At 43.1% G+C, this 13,872-nt stretch overlaps 5 protein-coding genes across 6 annotated transcripts; all 5 read left to right on the top strand.

The window, feature by feature from the left end:
- The first annotated feature begins 175 nt into the window (after nt 1-175).
- LOC144479121 (odorant receptor 43a-like) lies at nt 176-2,471 on the top strand. 2 transcript variants are annotated; one of them, XM_078197647.1, is made up of 5 exons: nt 176-1,182; nt 1,330-1,671; nt 1,826-2,027; nt 2,094-2,249; nt 2,323-2,471. In XM_078197647.1, the coding sequence occupies exons 1-5, from the start codon at nt 821-823 to the stop codon at nt 2,368-2,370; spliced, it is 1,110 nt and encodes a 369-aa protein (XP_078053773.1). In that variant the 5' UTR covers nt 176-820; the 3' UTR covers nt 2,371-2,471. The 2 variants fall into 2 exon arrangements, with proteins under 2 accessions (XP_078053773.1, XP_078053774.1); XM_078197648.1 differs by having other exon boundaries at nt 2,094-2,253.
- A 647-nt stretch (nt 2,472-3,118) lies between these two features.
- Nucleotides 3,119-5,439, top strand: LOC144479124 (odorant receptor 49b-like). The gene is made up of 5 exons (XM_078197652.1): nt 3,119-3,919; nt 4,099-4,437; nt 4,728-4,929; nt 4,999-5,154; nt 5,270-5,439. Exons 1-5 carry the CDS (start codon nt 3,555-3,557, stop codon nt 5,309-5,311), a joined length of 1,104 nt encoding a protein of 367 aa, XP_078053778.1. The 5' UTR covers nt 3,119-3,554; the 3' UTR covers nt 5,312-5,439.
- Nucleotides 5,440-5,567: 128 nt separating this feature from the next.
- LOC144467571 (uncharacterized) lies at nt 5,568-13,715 on the top strand. Its single transcript, XM_078176432.1, has 10 exons — nt 5,568-6,444; nt 6,679-7,017; nt 9,767-10,105; nt 10,258-10,459; nt 10,614-10,893; nt 11,774-12,140; nt 12,499-12,837; nt 12,918-13,119; nt 13,323-13,478; nt 13,576-13,715. The coding sequence occupies exons 1-10, from the start codon at nt 6,083-6,085 to the stop codon at nt 13,621-13,623; spliced, it is 2,634 nt and encodes an 877-aa protein (XP_078032558.1). The 5' UTR covers nt 5,568-6,082; the 3' UTR covers nt 13,624-13,715.
- On the top strand, nt 7,155-7,989 carry LOC144479127 (odorant receptor 10-like). The gene is made up of 3 exons (XM_078197655.1): nt 7,155-7,386; nt 7,598-7,753; nt 7,858-7,989. The coding sequence occupies exons 1-3, from the start codon at nt 7,195-7,197 to the stop codon at nt 7,903-7,905; spliced, it is 396 nt and encodes a 131-aa protein (XP_078053781.1). The 5' UTR covers nt 7,155-7,194; the 3' UTR covers nt 7,906-7,989.
- On the top strand, nt 9,154-9,791 carry LOC144479128 (uncharacterized). The gene has a single exon (XM_078197656.1). The coding sequence runs from the start codon at nt 9,154-9,156 to the stop codon at nt 9,517-9,519; it is 366 nt and encodes a 121-aa protein (XP_078053782.1). The 3' UTR covers nt 9,520-9,791.
- Nucleotides 13,716-13,872: the final 157 nt, after the last annotated feature.

Raw genomic sequence — 13,872 nt, 5'->3', positions numbered from 1 at the left:
GCAAACGTTTTTCATTTTAACTGGCACACATATTTTTCGACGGAGTTTTACACGAAACAGGTATGATAAAAATATACCGAACACAATTTGAATACCAAAGTACTTACTAGCCAAAAGTACGATCACTACTTAGCATAAGTAGCAATAAATTTGTATTAATATGCTCGACGTTTTAGCGATGGAAAATAACTTGCCTGTAGAGTCAAGAGCATAAGATCCCTCAATATTTTCCGTTCCAGAAAGTTTTCTCATCCTCCCCAAGGAAGCTATGAATATTATAGAGGACAAATGTCTCCACTGACACATTTCGTTCGATTGCATTCCACTGCGGCGCGTAACCGGGAGAAACAACCGATAGTTACTCGTGTCTTCTTTCCACCGCTAATTATCCATCGAAACCTACCACACGTAATCGTTCTTCAGCGACGGTTTCATTATTCAACGTGATTCTTCCGTTACCCTCGCTTAAATGCATTCCGTGCGCGAGGGGTCGCGAGCGCGTTCTCGAAATGGCAATTGCACATGTCGCGTGCTCGTCAATAATTACCGCGACGACATACTCGTCCCATCGAAAGGGAATTCGTCGCGGCAAGAGTCGGACGGGTGAACTTCGAGTGAATAGCCGATACTTCGCGGCGGTCAGTAATCTGTCAAGCTCCGTCGCGCGAAGTCATCGTCTCAACGTCCGAGGAAATATAATGAAACATTTGCTCTCGCGAGATTGGAATTCTTCGTTCTCCAAGTGGTAGAGGAAAAATTAATGGGTACATTACTTGCCGTCGAATGAGTAGAGATAAATCGTACCCTGTCAAAATTCATTATGACAGCGCTAAAGTACTCCTTCTCGTTGATGACGGTCATGGGTTGCCTGTGTCCGGTAACCTGGACGTCCAGGGCTAAGAGATGGTTGTACAAAGCGTACTCTTTCGTAATTTTGGTATTCGTGCAGTACGTTATGCTGACGCTGGTTCTGGATATAATATTCAACGTGACAAACCAAGAGCAATTCTGCGACAATTTTTCTGTTACGGTGGCGGGGCTCATCTCGCTTTACAAGATGTTGAACTTCATGGGGAAGCGGGACACGATTCTGATGCTGGTAAACAGTTTGGACAAGGAGCCCTTCGTGCCCGTGAATAAAGCAGAGATAGACATCAAGCAGAAGTTCGACAAGGCTATCCAGTAAGTGAGATCATTTTAATTGACCGTCCAGTGAAATGTTATCCATATGAAATTATTACACCTTCGTATTGTTGACCCAACTTAGCACCTGCAAATAAAATGATACAGACATCATCGTCAGTTTAACAAGCATTTGTTCGTTCACAGAAAAAATACGATAGTGTTCATCATGGTGCTCCAATCATACCTGTTGGTGTTGTGGATATCCTCCCTAATGACAGATCTGAAGATGAGAAGGTTAGCGCACCAACGTGTGTGGGTGCCGTTCGACTACTCTTCGACGATCTTGTACACAGTGACCTACTGTCATCAAGCCAGCAGTTTGATACTGCTCACGGTGATGCACGCCGCTAATGATACTCTGATCAGCGGTCTCATGGTGCTCATAAACAGTCAACTGGAGCTGCTGGAGCACCGTTTGCAAAATATTACGGGAGATCACAGTCGGTCGGTGAAAGCCTGTGCTCGACACCACGAATGCATTTACCAGTGTGTTCTCGATTATTTTACAGCAATAATAGTTCATATATAGAGTAATATAATATATTATATATACGGGGTAGTCTCTGTCTCCAACTCCTGTTTCACAGAATGATGAATTGCGCAATGGATAAACGAGATAATATTTTCCAATTGCTTCCAGATTCGCGTCGAAAGTGAACAAACACTTTCAAGGGATCCTGGGCTTTCAGTTCATGGCGAGCACCCCCATGGTCTGCTTGACGCTTTTCCGAATCTCAAAGATGAGTCTAAGTACGCAACTGTATCAGGCTGCCATGTACATAGTCTGTACGCTGGTGCAGCTGTCTTACTACAGCTGGTACGGGAACGAAGTCAAGCTGAAGGTTCATTCTCAAGACCGGAAGAATCGTTCTGGTTCGTTCGTGATCTAACCGAGCCTGATATTTCAGAGCCTCGCGGTCCCAGACGCGATCTTCGCGAGCAACTGGCACGAGTTGGACAACGACGCGAAGAAGATGCTCCTGTTCATTATGCAGCGCTCCGCGTTCCCCATCGAGTTCACGAGCGCCCACATTGTTGCAGTGAATTTGGAATCTTTCATGGCAGTCGGTATTTTTACTTATTCCTTTCATTTATAGTTACACAATTATTGGCACTAATTATTACTCTCTTGTACAGGTGATGAAGGCTTCGTACTCTATATTTAACCTGCTCCAGAGCAGATAACGGATCTGAGCAATGTTCTAATTAAGGATATCTAATCGGAAGCGAAACCATTTGTATCGGAGTGTGTATAATAATTCTAATACCATTTGGAATAAATTGAATATGAAAATCTGATTATTTTGCCTCGTTTTTGCTCTTCTACTTACCCCTGTAACGAAATTACATTGCCAACAAAATTGTGACGTTTCCAATAGGCTGCCAGATTGAAGTTATCGATGGTGCAGAGAAAGATCAAGTAAGTTTGCCGAAGAAGTTTGTCCAAGGAATTTACTCTAACAACTGTGCGTTTTACAGAGTAGGCACTGTCATCGAGGGGTCTCCAACCATGTCTCGCGTGCCGACGGGAGGCGTGACTTCGGCCGCACCGTGTTATTTTATGGGACTTCCTTTCGATTGAGTGCTACATATGTCATCGAACAACGAATGCAACTTACTCGGTGTCAGCTGTTATCCTGGCCCATCATTATTGCAAGAACAGGTACTTTTTCGTTACAATTTAGCGCAACTTTTGCAAACGTTCGTTGCTTCCACCTGTGCGCGCACTTTCTTCGATTGAGTTTTAGCCGAGCACTGTGCCCTGCTAGCAACAAATAAGCGACCGTCACCGCGCTGTTACCGGTGGTTAGTGTAAAATATGTATATCCCCGTGTCCGGCAAAACCAACTGCGAAGTATCGTGTCTCTTCAATCATTCACTATTAAATACAGTACTTTTGTTTGAGCACTCCCTTCCGAGACCCATGCGAATGTGCAGCAGAATACAATACGGAAAGAGTCGAGGAAAATATTGATAGCGCAAGGGTTGGAAACTTATTTTCGAAATGGCAATTGCGACTGGCGCGCGCGGTCCTCGGTAGTTGACATAATAACATAGCCTGCCGGACTAAAGGGAGACCATCGATAGGAGACTATCGGGGGGTGCTGAAAGAATCCGATAGTTCGTGCTAGTACAGTCGAATTTCAGTTTCTGTTTGGGGTAGTCGTAATTCTCTCATCTTGCTACATTTTACTGTCACTATGCTAACGAAAGAAACTATTTGTTCGAGCAAAAGTTGCAGTAAAACTGATTCCTGAATTCAATGTGAAAAATATTCTCTTGCTTGAGACGAAATAAGAGAATTCTTTCCGGCAACTGTTTTGTATAATAATCGTTTTACGAGCGAATGAGATTAGATTAAATTCGTAATGGCAACTACGCTACGAACGACGCTTTTAATGATGACAGCGTTAGGTTGTCTGAGGCCGCGTACTTGGACAACCACGTTCAAGAGACGCTTGTATTCGTTGTACTCCACGACAATCGTCAGTCTCCTGTTGTCTGCTTTGGTGTGTCATATTCTCGACATTGTGTTCAACGTTCAAACTCAGGAAGATTTCAGCGACAACATTTTCTTCACGGTCTCTGTACTGGGAGGTGTCTGCAAGATGTACACCATCTTAAGCAACCGAGACAATATCATGATCCTGGTGAAGACTTTGCAGAAAGAGCCGTTCGTGCCTGTAAATGAGGAGGAGATGAATATTAAGAGCAGATTCGACAAAATAATCGAGTAAGTATAATTTCATTATTTTCTAATTCGATGTCAAGCCGGCAAGCTGTAGATTTATCGTTTATATCGTTTCATAATAATATGTGATATTAACGTAACAATGAATGTTTAAAGTAAACACTACGTGGAAAATATTAAAAATCAAATTAAAGCAAGGCTTGATATTCTTTGGACCGCAGAGACAATGCAGTTCAATTCATGTGGCTGGTTCAGGCCACCATGATGCTGGTGTGGGTCAGCACACCGATCATGGAGGCGAAGAACCGAAAATTAGCATTCCGCGCTTGGATACCGTACAATTATTCTTCTGTAACGCTGTACACGATGACGTACCTTTGCCAATACGTGACACTGACTTTCGACACGATGATGCACATCAGTTGCGACTCGTTGTTCAATGGGTTGTTGATCTGCGTGTATTGCCAGCTGGAGATTCTCATGTGTCGCCTGCAAAATATTAAGAACGATCAGAAGAGGGCAGCAAAGATGTGCGCTTTTCACCACCATCAGATATACATGTGCGTTTCGAGATTTAAAATAAATATCATTCTTTTCAGTGTACCGCAATTTTATTACGAATCGTTCTATTATTTGTTCCTAAAAAATTGTAATAGTTACACGAAAAATTGGCGGAATATGCGAATAATTTTTTAATAAGTTTAAGAAGTTTGTTCTTTTATGATAATACCCTTTTACAATATTTCAAGTTTCCTAGTGCACCACAACTGTCCATAAAATTACAATTAATTTTCCGCATACGAAATGCTTCTGTTATTTAAGAATTAAATTATTTATTATATGTTTCCAGCTACGCGACAAACGTGAGCAGAAGCTTTCGCTTAGTACTGATCTTTCAGCTTATGGCAGCGGTGTCGATGGTCTGCTTCTGCATTTATCAACTGACGCAGGTGCCATTTGGTGGAAAAGCAGTCGAACAGATTATGTTCATGTTTTGCGCGCTGATACAAATATTTTACTACTGTTGGTATGGGAACGAAGTCAGACGAAAGGTTCATTATCGCAAGAAGTGTCGACTCTATGCTTTCGAATATTTTTTTTAACACGATCTCTTCTTTCAGAGCTTGGAAGTCCCTGACATAATCTTCGAAAGCAACTGGACGAATTTGGACAACGGGACTAAAAAGGTACTTCTAATGATCATGCTACGAGCTACGTTCCCCATGGAGTTCAGAAGCGCTCATATTATGTCTGTGAATTTGGAGTCGTTCATGGCGGTTAGTATCAATTTTTATACACTTTTGTTTAGAGAGTTAGTCTACAAAGTTAGAAAAAAAATTAATCTCTCCTTAGGAAATATTTATTGATAATGAATTTGAATATTTCCCCAAGGTGATCAAGACTTCTTATTCAGTGTACAATCTGCTCAAATAAGGATCTTGAACAGGAAAACAGTCATCGAAGAATCTCTATTAAATCACGACAATTCATTGCTACAATTAGCAATAAATGCAACTTGGCGATAATTTTAGTAATAAAATGTAGCTTACCTTTTTCTGAAACGTGTTCGTACTTCCGTCAACCTCCACGCACCGGAAAAGAATGGGAGCACTGTATTCCCGACACTGACAACCTTCCTTTCTCGAAGGAAGCAGAATTTTCTTATCGGATCTATAAGAAAATTACGACCGAAGGGGGAAATAAAAATATTTGTTCTCCCCGCGTCTGTAATAAATGGTAAACTGATACCGTCGACCCATCAACAGCGTATTTTTCGTTCCCTTATTTACCAAACAATTTACCCTCCCCGTCATTACGCGCTGCCTAAGCAAGAGAAAAGACAATGGGCCGAAGAGATTATGCTTAAGCGTGGCGCACAGGTACGCAGACGTATTTCGCATAAATGGCTGAGAAATTACTGTAATTACATGGCCGGTCAAAGGGGGCAACAGCGAAAGACACCCGACTTTTTTCATAGGAGTAGAAGGGGTAGTAGGAAGCAAAATGTCAATACACCCTGCGGCAGTCAGTGATAGAGCGGTGTCACGGGAAGACCTAGGCTGATCCCTTCATCTTCTGAAACAACAAGCTCTTGTCAGGACATGGCAAGGACATAGACGCGATTCGATCGCTGCGAAATAATGGTAATACTTGCCGCAACGACGAATCGTGTACAGTGAATTCTCTTCGGGCGGGGAAGCAAAGATGCAAGTGCTACGGTGGATCTTCAAGCTGATCACGTTGTGCGGATGCTGGCGGCCGACTTCTTGGGACACGACGTCCAGGAGGTACCTCTACAATGTGTACACGGTGATCTGTTTCACGATTATACATCTGCTCGTGGTTGGGGAAGTCCTAGACCTCGTGCTCGTCGTTGACAATCAGAACGACCTCGCTGAGAACCTGTACGCTACGATGGGGTTCGCCGTCACCTGCTACAAATTGTCCGCCATGCTGTCCATGAGGGAGAACCTGGCTATTATTATGGACACCCTGGAATCGGAGCCGTTCACGCCCGAAGGCCATCAGGAATTAGAGATTCGGACTAAGTTTGACAAGTCAGCCGAGTGAGTTGCATAATTTCTGAGATATTTATACGTTTTTAGAAAATTATAACTTTTATAATTTCTCAAAATAACAATATTAATCAGGAATATGCAAATGGCATGGCTTAAATATCCAAAATATAAATTGTATAAAATAATAATTCATTCTCGATAGACTCAATTTACCAATATAAAATTTAATATTTGACTTTGTCGGTGAACCAGCACCATAAAAATTGCCTCGCGTGGTTGCAGATGGACCGCGAAGGCGTACACGATCGGTTTCGAGATATGGGCGGTATGGACGATGGTATTGTCGCTGTTCATGAACTTCGCGAAAAGGAAGATGGTATATCGAACGTGGCTGCCGTTCGACCATACTCCGGCGATCTCGTACTGTCTGGTTTACCTGCATCACATTCTGGTCACCATGGTCTGCCTGACGTCGACGGTCGCTTACGACAGTCTGTACGCCGGGCTGCTGGTTCACATATACTCTCAGTTCGAGATACTGCGTCACCGTTTGAATAACATTCACAGGAACGAGAACGATCTGGTGAAACACTGTGCCTATCATCATGACCAGATCTACAAGTTGGTTTCCAAGCTTCGTACCAGTAGAGACCCTAAGCTGTGCAGCCGTCGATTATGCTTTAGATCGCACCCGAACACTTAGAGCGAACCGTTTCACGTCCACGGATCCGTTCGAGAACGGTATACGGGAATCATAGCATTAGCCCCCCCTCTGAAATCGTTTGCAGGTTCGCCGGCATGGTGAACGACGAGTTCAAATCTGTGACGTTCATGCAGTTCTTCGTCAGCACCGCTATCCTGTGCTTCGACCTTTATCAGTTGACGTTGACGGATCTTGACTCCAGCCTTGCCGACATAGCCCTGTACGCCTCGTGCACGCTTATGCAGATTTTCTACTTCTGCTGGTTCGGGAACGAGGTCAAGCTGAAGGTAACTTTATCTTGTCAATCGCTACGTCCTTGATGCACTTGTTAACCAGAGATTCTGTAATTTTTCCAAACGTTTCTTTCATTAGTATTTTTTTATTTCAGAAATATGAGGTTGTTTAACTCATTTCTCAATAGTATAACTTGCTTACTATTGATAGGATTTAATTTTTATTCATATTTTGAGGACATGTTCTCAAAATTTCTCTTTGCAGAGTCTCGAGGTACCAGACATGATTTTCGAATGCGAGTGGACGTCGCTGAGCAACAAGACGAAGAAGATCCTTTTGATGATGATGAGACGGGCCACGGTGCCGGTAGAATTCTCCAGCCTCCACATTGTCTCCGTGAACCTCGAAACCTTCAAGGCGGTTCGTACGAAATTGTTTCTACGCGCTTTTTGAACAGAGTCACATCATGGCCGATCGATGATCGACAAACGAAAGTAACTCGAGCGTGTGTCTATTTGCCGCAGTTGGTCAAGACGTCTTACTCGGTATTTAATCTGCTTCAACAGAGCTGATAACGATAGAACGGTGGTCGACCATCGTTGCGTTAGATCGAAAATGTTGTTGCTATTTTGTAGAGGAGGAGGAGATAGTGGAGCGGTAGGAAAAATAGCCGAGCGCTACTTCAATGTACTATGGAAAGTATACGCAGTAAATTAATCGGTCAGAGAAATTGGTTTGCATTCGTAAAAGCCCTACCCTTTGTGAAATAAATCTATGGAGGTCGAAGAGGACGACGATTACTAAATATTTACTTTTACGATTATTTACGAATGCTACAACTTATATTTACTTGTGAATTTTTTTTGTTCGAACAAAGAAATTCCTGGGAAATAAGTATGAAGTTAGACAAACTAGATATTTTTTTTTTACTTACAAGAAAAGATTTATTTAATTATTTAATGCGTTCTGTTACACATATTTTATTACTGCTAATATGGAAACGAAGACTAATTAAAATGTTCATTACAGGGGTAAGATTTATTTTTTAAACATAAAAGATTTTCTTACGCTACTTTCTATTTCAGAGTTCGACAATGAAACTAGCAATAAATTCAACTTAAAATCACAAACATTTCAATAATAAAAATTAGCTTACCTTTTTTGAAACGTGTTCATATCTCTGTCAACCTCCACGCACCGGAAAATTCAGAATAAGGCCAGTGCATTCCTGTTACCGGCAATCTTCCCCTAGTTCTTGAATAAAGTGACCAAATTTTTTCATCGAATCTATAAGAAAATTACCATAAAAGGGGGATAAAAAATGTTTGTTCTGTCCGCGTCCCTAATCGACGTGAAACTGATACTTAGTTCCGTCAACAACGTACTGTTTGCTCCCTTTATTTGTCAAATAATTTCCTCTCCCCGTTATTATGTACCGCATAAGCAGGACGGAATACAACGGGTTGAAGAAATTATGTTTGTCCATAGCAGATGTACGTAATATCGAAATGACGACGTGGCTGAGTAATTACCGTAATGATATAGCTGGCCCAAGGGGGGGCGACAGTGAGAGACATTTGACTTGTTTATGGGAGTAGAACGGTTAGTAGGTAGCGAAATGTCAATACACCCTGCGGTCGTCAGTGCTGGTCGGAGCTGCATCGAGGAAAGATATAGGCTGATCTCTCTATCCTCTTGATAGTCTGATCCTCTTTATGCCTGAAAGAAGAAGTGCTTGTCAGAATAAAGTCAGCCACAATTTTGCTGCGTCGAGATAATGAGAATAGTATAAAGTTATTTGATTCGGCGGGGAAGCAAAGATGCAAGTGCTACGGTGGATCTTCATGCTCATAACATTGTGCGGATGCCGGCGTCCAGCGTCTTGGAACTCGACGCTCTGGAGGTACCTCTACAACGTGTACACGGTGGTGTGCTTCGTGAACGTGCATCTCGCCCTTTTCTGTGGAATTCTGGACCTCGCTCTCATCGTTGACAACCAGAATGACCTCAGTGAAAATCTCTACACGACCACGGCCATCGCCGTCGATTGCTATAAACTGGCCAGCATGCTCGCCATGAGGAAGAACCTCGTCACTCTGATGGACACCCTTCAATCGAAGCCGTTCGCACCTGTTGGCGACGAGGAGCTGGAAATTCGTACGAAGTTTGACAAATCGGCTGAGTGAGCTACACAATTTTATACAGATGTTGGTGCTCCCTAGGCACATTTTTGCACTAGAAAATGATCATTCTGTAGAAGGGACTATTAAACGATACAGGAAATTCTCAGAAAAGTGTTCTTAGGTGAACAGTGATTTCTTAAAATATTCATAGACGACGAAATATAATTTTTTGAGAATTTTCAGTGTCAAGAGTTTCGCAAGGACTTTACCAGTGAAATAGCACTATAACAAGTGACTGGCATGATTGCAGACGGACGGCGAAAGCCTACACAGCCGGATTGGAGGTCTGGGGTATATGGGCGATGCTGCTGTCGCTGTTCGTGAATTTCGCGAAAAGGAAGTTGATATATCGAACCTGGTTGCCGTTCGACCACACGCCGGCAATGATTTTCTCTCTGGTCTACCTGCACCACTCGATAGTCAACGTCGTCTGTCTGACGTCAACCGCCGCTTACGACAGCCTGTACGCCGGGCTGCTTGTTCACATATACTCTCAGTTCGAGATACTACGGCATCGTTTGCAGAACATTCACAGAAACGAGAACTATTCGGTGAAACATTGTGCCCGTCATCATGACCAGATCTACAAGTTGGTTCCCAATACGTCGTAGACGTTGAGATCCTAGGCGACGGACGACGATTATGCTTTAAATTGCACGTAGGAGTTAGGGAACTCGTTTCACGTCCACGCGCGCATCGAGCAACACCATAGTCTTTGCTCCCCTCTGGTAATCGTTGCAGGTTCGCCAGCATGGTGAACGACGAGTTCAAAATTGTGACGTTCATGCAGTTCACCGTCAGCACCGCCATCCTGTGCTTCGATCTCTATCAGCTGACGCTGACGAACCTTGACTCCGGCCTTGCTGACATTGTCTTGTACGCTTTGTGCACGCTCATGCAGATTTTTTACTTCTGCTGGTTCGGGAACGAGGTGAAGCTAAAGGTACTGTCATTTTATAAATTGTTTCCTCCTTGATGCACTTCTTGAACTGAAATTCTCACTCTGTGATTTCTTGATCGTTTTCTTTTATTAGTATTTTTTTCACTTAAAAAATGTGTAACTCATAAAAACACAATTACGAAATTTTTCTTTGCAGAGTCTCGAAGTGCCCAACATGATTTTCGAAAGCGAGTGGACGTCGCTGAGCAACGAAACGAAGAAGATCCTCTTGATGATGATGAGACGGGCTACGGTGCCAATAGAGTTCTCCAGCCTTCATATCATCACCGTGAACCTCGAGACCTTCAAAGTGGTTCGTAAGGAATTCATTCTTGGTATTACTTACAAAGAGATATTCGTCGACCGATTAACAATCGATAAACGAAGTAACTCTGTTGTGTGTTTATTTGCCACAGTTAGTGAAGACGTCTTACTCGGTATTTAATCTGCTTCAACAGGGCTAATAACGACAACCCGGTAGTGGACCATCTGTTGCGCTAGATCAGAAAAAAGTATTTGCAATTTTAGTCGAGTGGTACGATGATGTACTAAGAAAGTTATACGCAGTAAATTACTTGGTCGGAGAACGTTGTTTGCATCTCGAGTACCTCCTCCTTGTAGAATAGATCCACACACCTCGAAATGGAAGATAGTTATAAGATAATACAAATTATCGTCCAGATTCTTCGGAAATGTTGTTTACCGTTTGTGAAACATTTTCGCAACGTCGTCATTCTCCTGTCACCGTGGCGTAAGAAATGATTACCCCGTGTTCCTGCCGCCGGCAATTTTCTGCTTCTTTACTGAAGTCGCAGAAATGTTTTATTCCAAGATAGGAAGTTTACCAACAACGGGGAAAGAAAAAAATGTATCTTCTCTCCGCGTCTCTTACATGCATTAAACCGATACTTCTATCCATCGATGGGGTCCGTTCCAACCCCTGATTTAGTAAACAATTTGCTACCCCGCTGATTCTACGTCCCGTAAACCAGAGAAAAAAAAAAAATACGCGACATAAATATTGTCTCCATTATAGAAGGTATATGTATTGTTAAAAAGGCGATCGCGTATGTTCCCGAGTAATTACTGTAATAGTACGGCTGGACAGAGGGAACAGCAGCGAAAAAACATTCAACTTCTTTATGCAAGTCGAAGGGTTAGTAAGAAGAGAAATGTCAATACACCCCGCGATGGTCAGTGCCGGTCGGAGCTGCGTCGAGGAAAGACCTAGGCTGATCTTTCTGCTCTCCTTGCTTCGTATCTGAAAGAACAAGTGCTTCTTAAAAAGAGGATAGTCGATTTTCTTCGGCGGGCAAGCGAAGATGCAATTGCTACGGTGGACCTTCAAGCTCATTACGTTGTGCGGATGTTGGCGACTAGCTTCTTGGAACTCGACGCCCAGGAGGTGTCTCTACAGCGTGTACACGGTGATGTGCTTCATAATGGCGCTGCTTGCCCTTCTCGGCGGGATTCTGGACCTCGCTCTCACCGTAGACAACCGGGACGATCTCACCGAGAATCTGTTCAAAACCATGTCGTTCGGCATCGATTGCTACAAATTGGCCAGCATGCACGCTATGAGGGAAAACCTCGGCGTCCTGATGAACACCCTCGATTCAGCACCGCTCGCACCTGTCGGCGACGAGGAGCTGGAGATTCGGACGAACTTTGACAAATCGGCCGAGTGAGTCGCAATATTCCATGCAAATGTTGGTGCGTTTTAAGGGATTTGTTTTACAAGAACATTATAAATCATCGCTAAACAGTTCTCGGATGAACAGGACAGAAAATTGTCAGAAAATGATTTCCTCTTTTTAGAAAGAAAATAATTTCTTGATAATTTCTGGTGACAGAAATAGTTGAATAATTTACAAGATCTGACAGAATTAATTAAAACTATATACTTAACAGAAATATAATAGGTAGCAGTGTCTAGTTTATAAAATTATTTCCGAGTGTTTTTATCAATCGTTCGATTAAATAATCTAACGAAGACTTTGTCAGTGGACTAGCATCACGAGAAATGTTTTACCCGTTTTTAGGAAAACCGCGAAGGTCTATACGACCGCTCTGGAGATGTGGTCGGCATTTACGGTGTTAGTGACGCTATTGATGAATTTTACGAGCAGGAAGTTGCTGTACCGGGTCTGGCTGCCCTTCGAATATACCTCTGCAACGATATACTCCTTGGTCTACTTGCACCACGCACTGGCTACCGTAGTCTGCGTCACCGCGGTGGTCGCATACGACGGCCTCTACACCGGGCTGATGATACACATATACTCTCAGTTCGAGATACTCCGCTACCGTCTGCAAAACGTTCACAGGAACGAGAACGATTCGGTGAAACATTGCGCCCGCCATCACGATCAGATCTACAAGTTGGTTCTCGTGTTTCATACTCGCGGGAAAGACTGTTTTCACCAGCCATTATCTCTGTCTTCCTTTGAAATCGTTGCAGATTCGCCCATATGGTGAACAACGAGTTCAGATCGGTGACGTTCATACAATTCGTCCAGAGCACCGCCGTCCTATGCTTCAGCCTCTATCAGCTGACAATGTCGGAGCTTGATGGCAGCCTCGCCGACATCGCCTTTTACGCTTCCTGTTTGCTCCTGCAGATTTTTTACTTCTGTTGGTTCGGGAATGAGGTCAAGCTGAAGGTTCTTTCACCTTGTCAATTATTTCCTTCTTGGTCCACCCACAGATCAAATGATCGTCACTATGCAATCCTTTGATCGTTTGTCCAATAAGCATTTTTTGAATTCTCAACTCTGCACTTTCAGTTTGCGTAATCAAATAGCGTAACTTGCTTGGCCAGCGGTTTCATATCGTAAGAACACGTTCACAAAGTTTTCGTTTACAGAGCCTCGAGGTGCCCGACATGATTTTCGAAATCGAATGGATGTCACTGAGCAACAAGACGAAGAAGATCCTTCTGATGATGATGCGTCGTGCTACAGTACCGGTAGAATTCACCAGTTGCCACATAGTCACCGTCAACCTCGAAACTTTCAAGGCGGTACGTTCGAAATTGTTTTTCCATGCTTTTTAGACACGCTTATCGACTGATTAGCAAACGATGGATGTACTAATTCGTGTGTGTCTGTTCGCCGCAGTTGGTCAAGACGTCTTACTCGGTATTCAATCTGCTTCAACAGAGCTAATAACGATGGATTGGTCGTGGACCATCTGTTATATTGGATCGAAAACGTTCTTGCAATTTTATAGGCACGGAATTGGAGACAACCAGGTTGGGAAAGTAGTCGAGCGGTACGTTGTTGTACTACGAAAAGTATACGCAGTAAATTATTTGGTCGGAGAGCGTTGTATGTCTTTAGAAATCCTCCCTTCGTAGAATAGAACCGAAAACAAAATTTGACAAGTTGTCGTCCAGATTCTTTTGAAATAATTCC

This window comes from Augochlora pura, chromosome 3, assembly GCF_028453695.1.
Source record: "Augochlora pura isolate Apur16 chromosome 3, APUR_v2.2.1, whole genome shotgun sequence".
Lineage (NCBI taxonomy): Eukaryota > Metazoa > Arthropoda > Insecta > Hymenoptera > Halictidae > Augochlora > Augochlora pura.
This window is presented reverse-complemented; position numbering and strand designations above follow the sequence as displayed.

Excerpts from the sequence above, each read along its gene's own strand:
- LOC144479121 (XM_078197647.1), top strand. The coding sequence starts at position 821 with ATGACAGCGCTAAAGTACTCCTTCTCGTTGATGACGGTCATGGGTTGC. Across the intron at positions 1,183-1,329 it reads AAGTTCGACAAGGCTATCCA|AAAAAATACGATAGTGTTCA; the intron begins GTAAGTGAGATC and ends GTTCGTTCACAG. Across the intron at positions 2,028-2,093 it reads GGAACGAAGTCAAGCTGAAG|AGCCTCGCGGTCCCAGACGC; the intron begins GTTCATTCTCAA and ends CTGATATTTCAG.
- LOC144479124 (XM_078197652.1), top strand. The coding sequence starts at position 3,555 with ATGGCAACTACGCTACGAACGACGCTTTTAATGATGACAGCGTTAGGT. Across the intron at positions 3,920-4,098 it reads AGATTCGACAAAATAATCGA|AGACAATGCAGTTCAATTCA; the intron begins GTAAGTATAATT and ends TTTGGACCGCAG. Across the intron at positions 4,438-4,727 it reads CACCACCATCAGATATACAT|CTACGCGACAAACGTGAGCA; the intron begins GTGCGTTTCGAG and ends ATATGTTTCCAG.
- LOC144467571 (XM_078176432.1), top strand. The coding sequence starts at position 6,083 with ATGCAAGTGCTACGGTGGATCTTCAAGCTGATCACGTTGTGCGGATGC. Across the intron at positions 10,894-11,773 it reads TAGTGAAGACGTCTTACTCG|CGAAGATGCAATTGCTACGG; the intron begins GTATTTAATCTG and ends TCGGCGGGCAAG. Across the intron at positions 12,838-12,917 it reads CATCACGATCAGATCTACAA|ATTCGCCCATATGGTGAACA; the intron begins GTTGGTTCTCGT and ends AAATCGTTGCAG.
- LOC144479127 (XM_078197655.1), top strand. The coding sequence starts at position 7,195 with ATGGTGAACGACGAGTTCAAATCTGTGACGTTCATGCAGTTCTTCGTC. Across the intron at positions 7,387-7,597 it reads GGAACGAGGTCAAGCTGAAG|AGTCTCGAGGTACCAGACAT; the intron begins GTAACTTTATCT and ends TTCTCTTTGCAG. Across the intron at positions 7,754-7,857 it reads ACCTCGAAACCTTCAAGGCG|TTGGTCAAGACGTCTTACTC; the intron begins GTTCGTACGAAA and ends TATTTGCCGCAG.
- LOC144479128 (XM_078197656.1), top strand. The coding sequence starts at position 9,154 with ATGCAAGTGCTACGGTGGATCTTCATGCTCATAACATTGTGCGGATGC.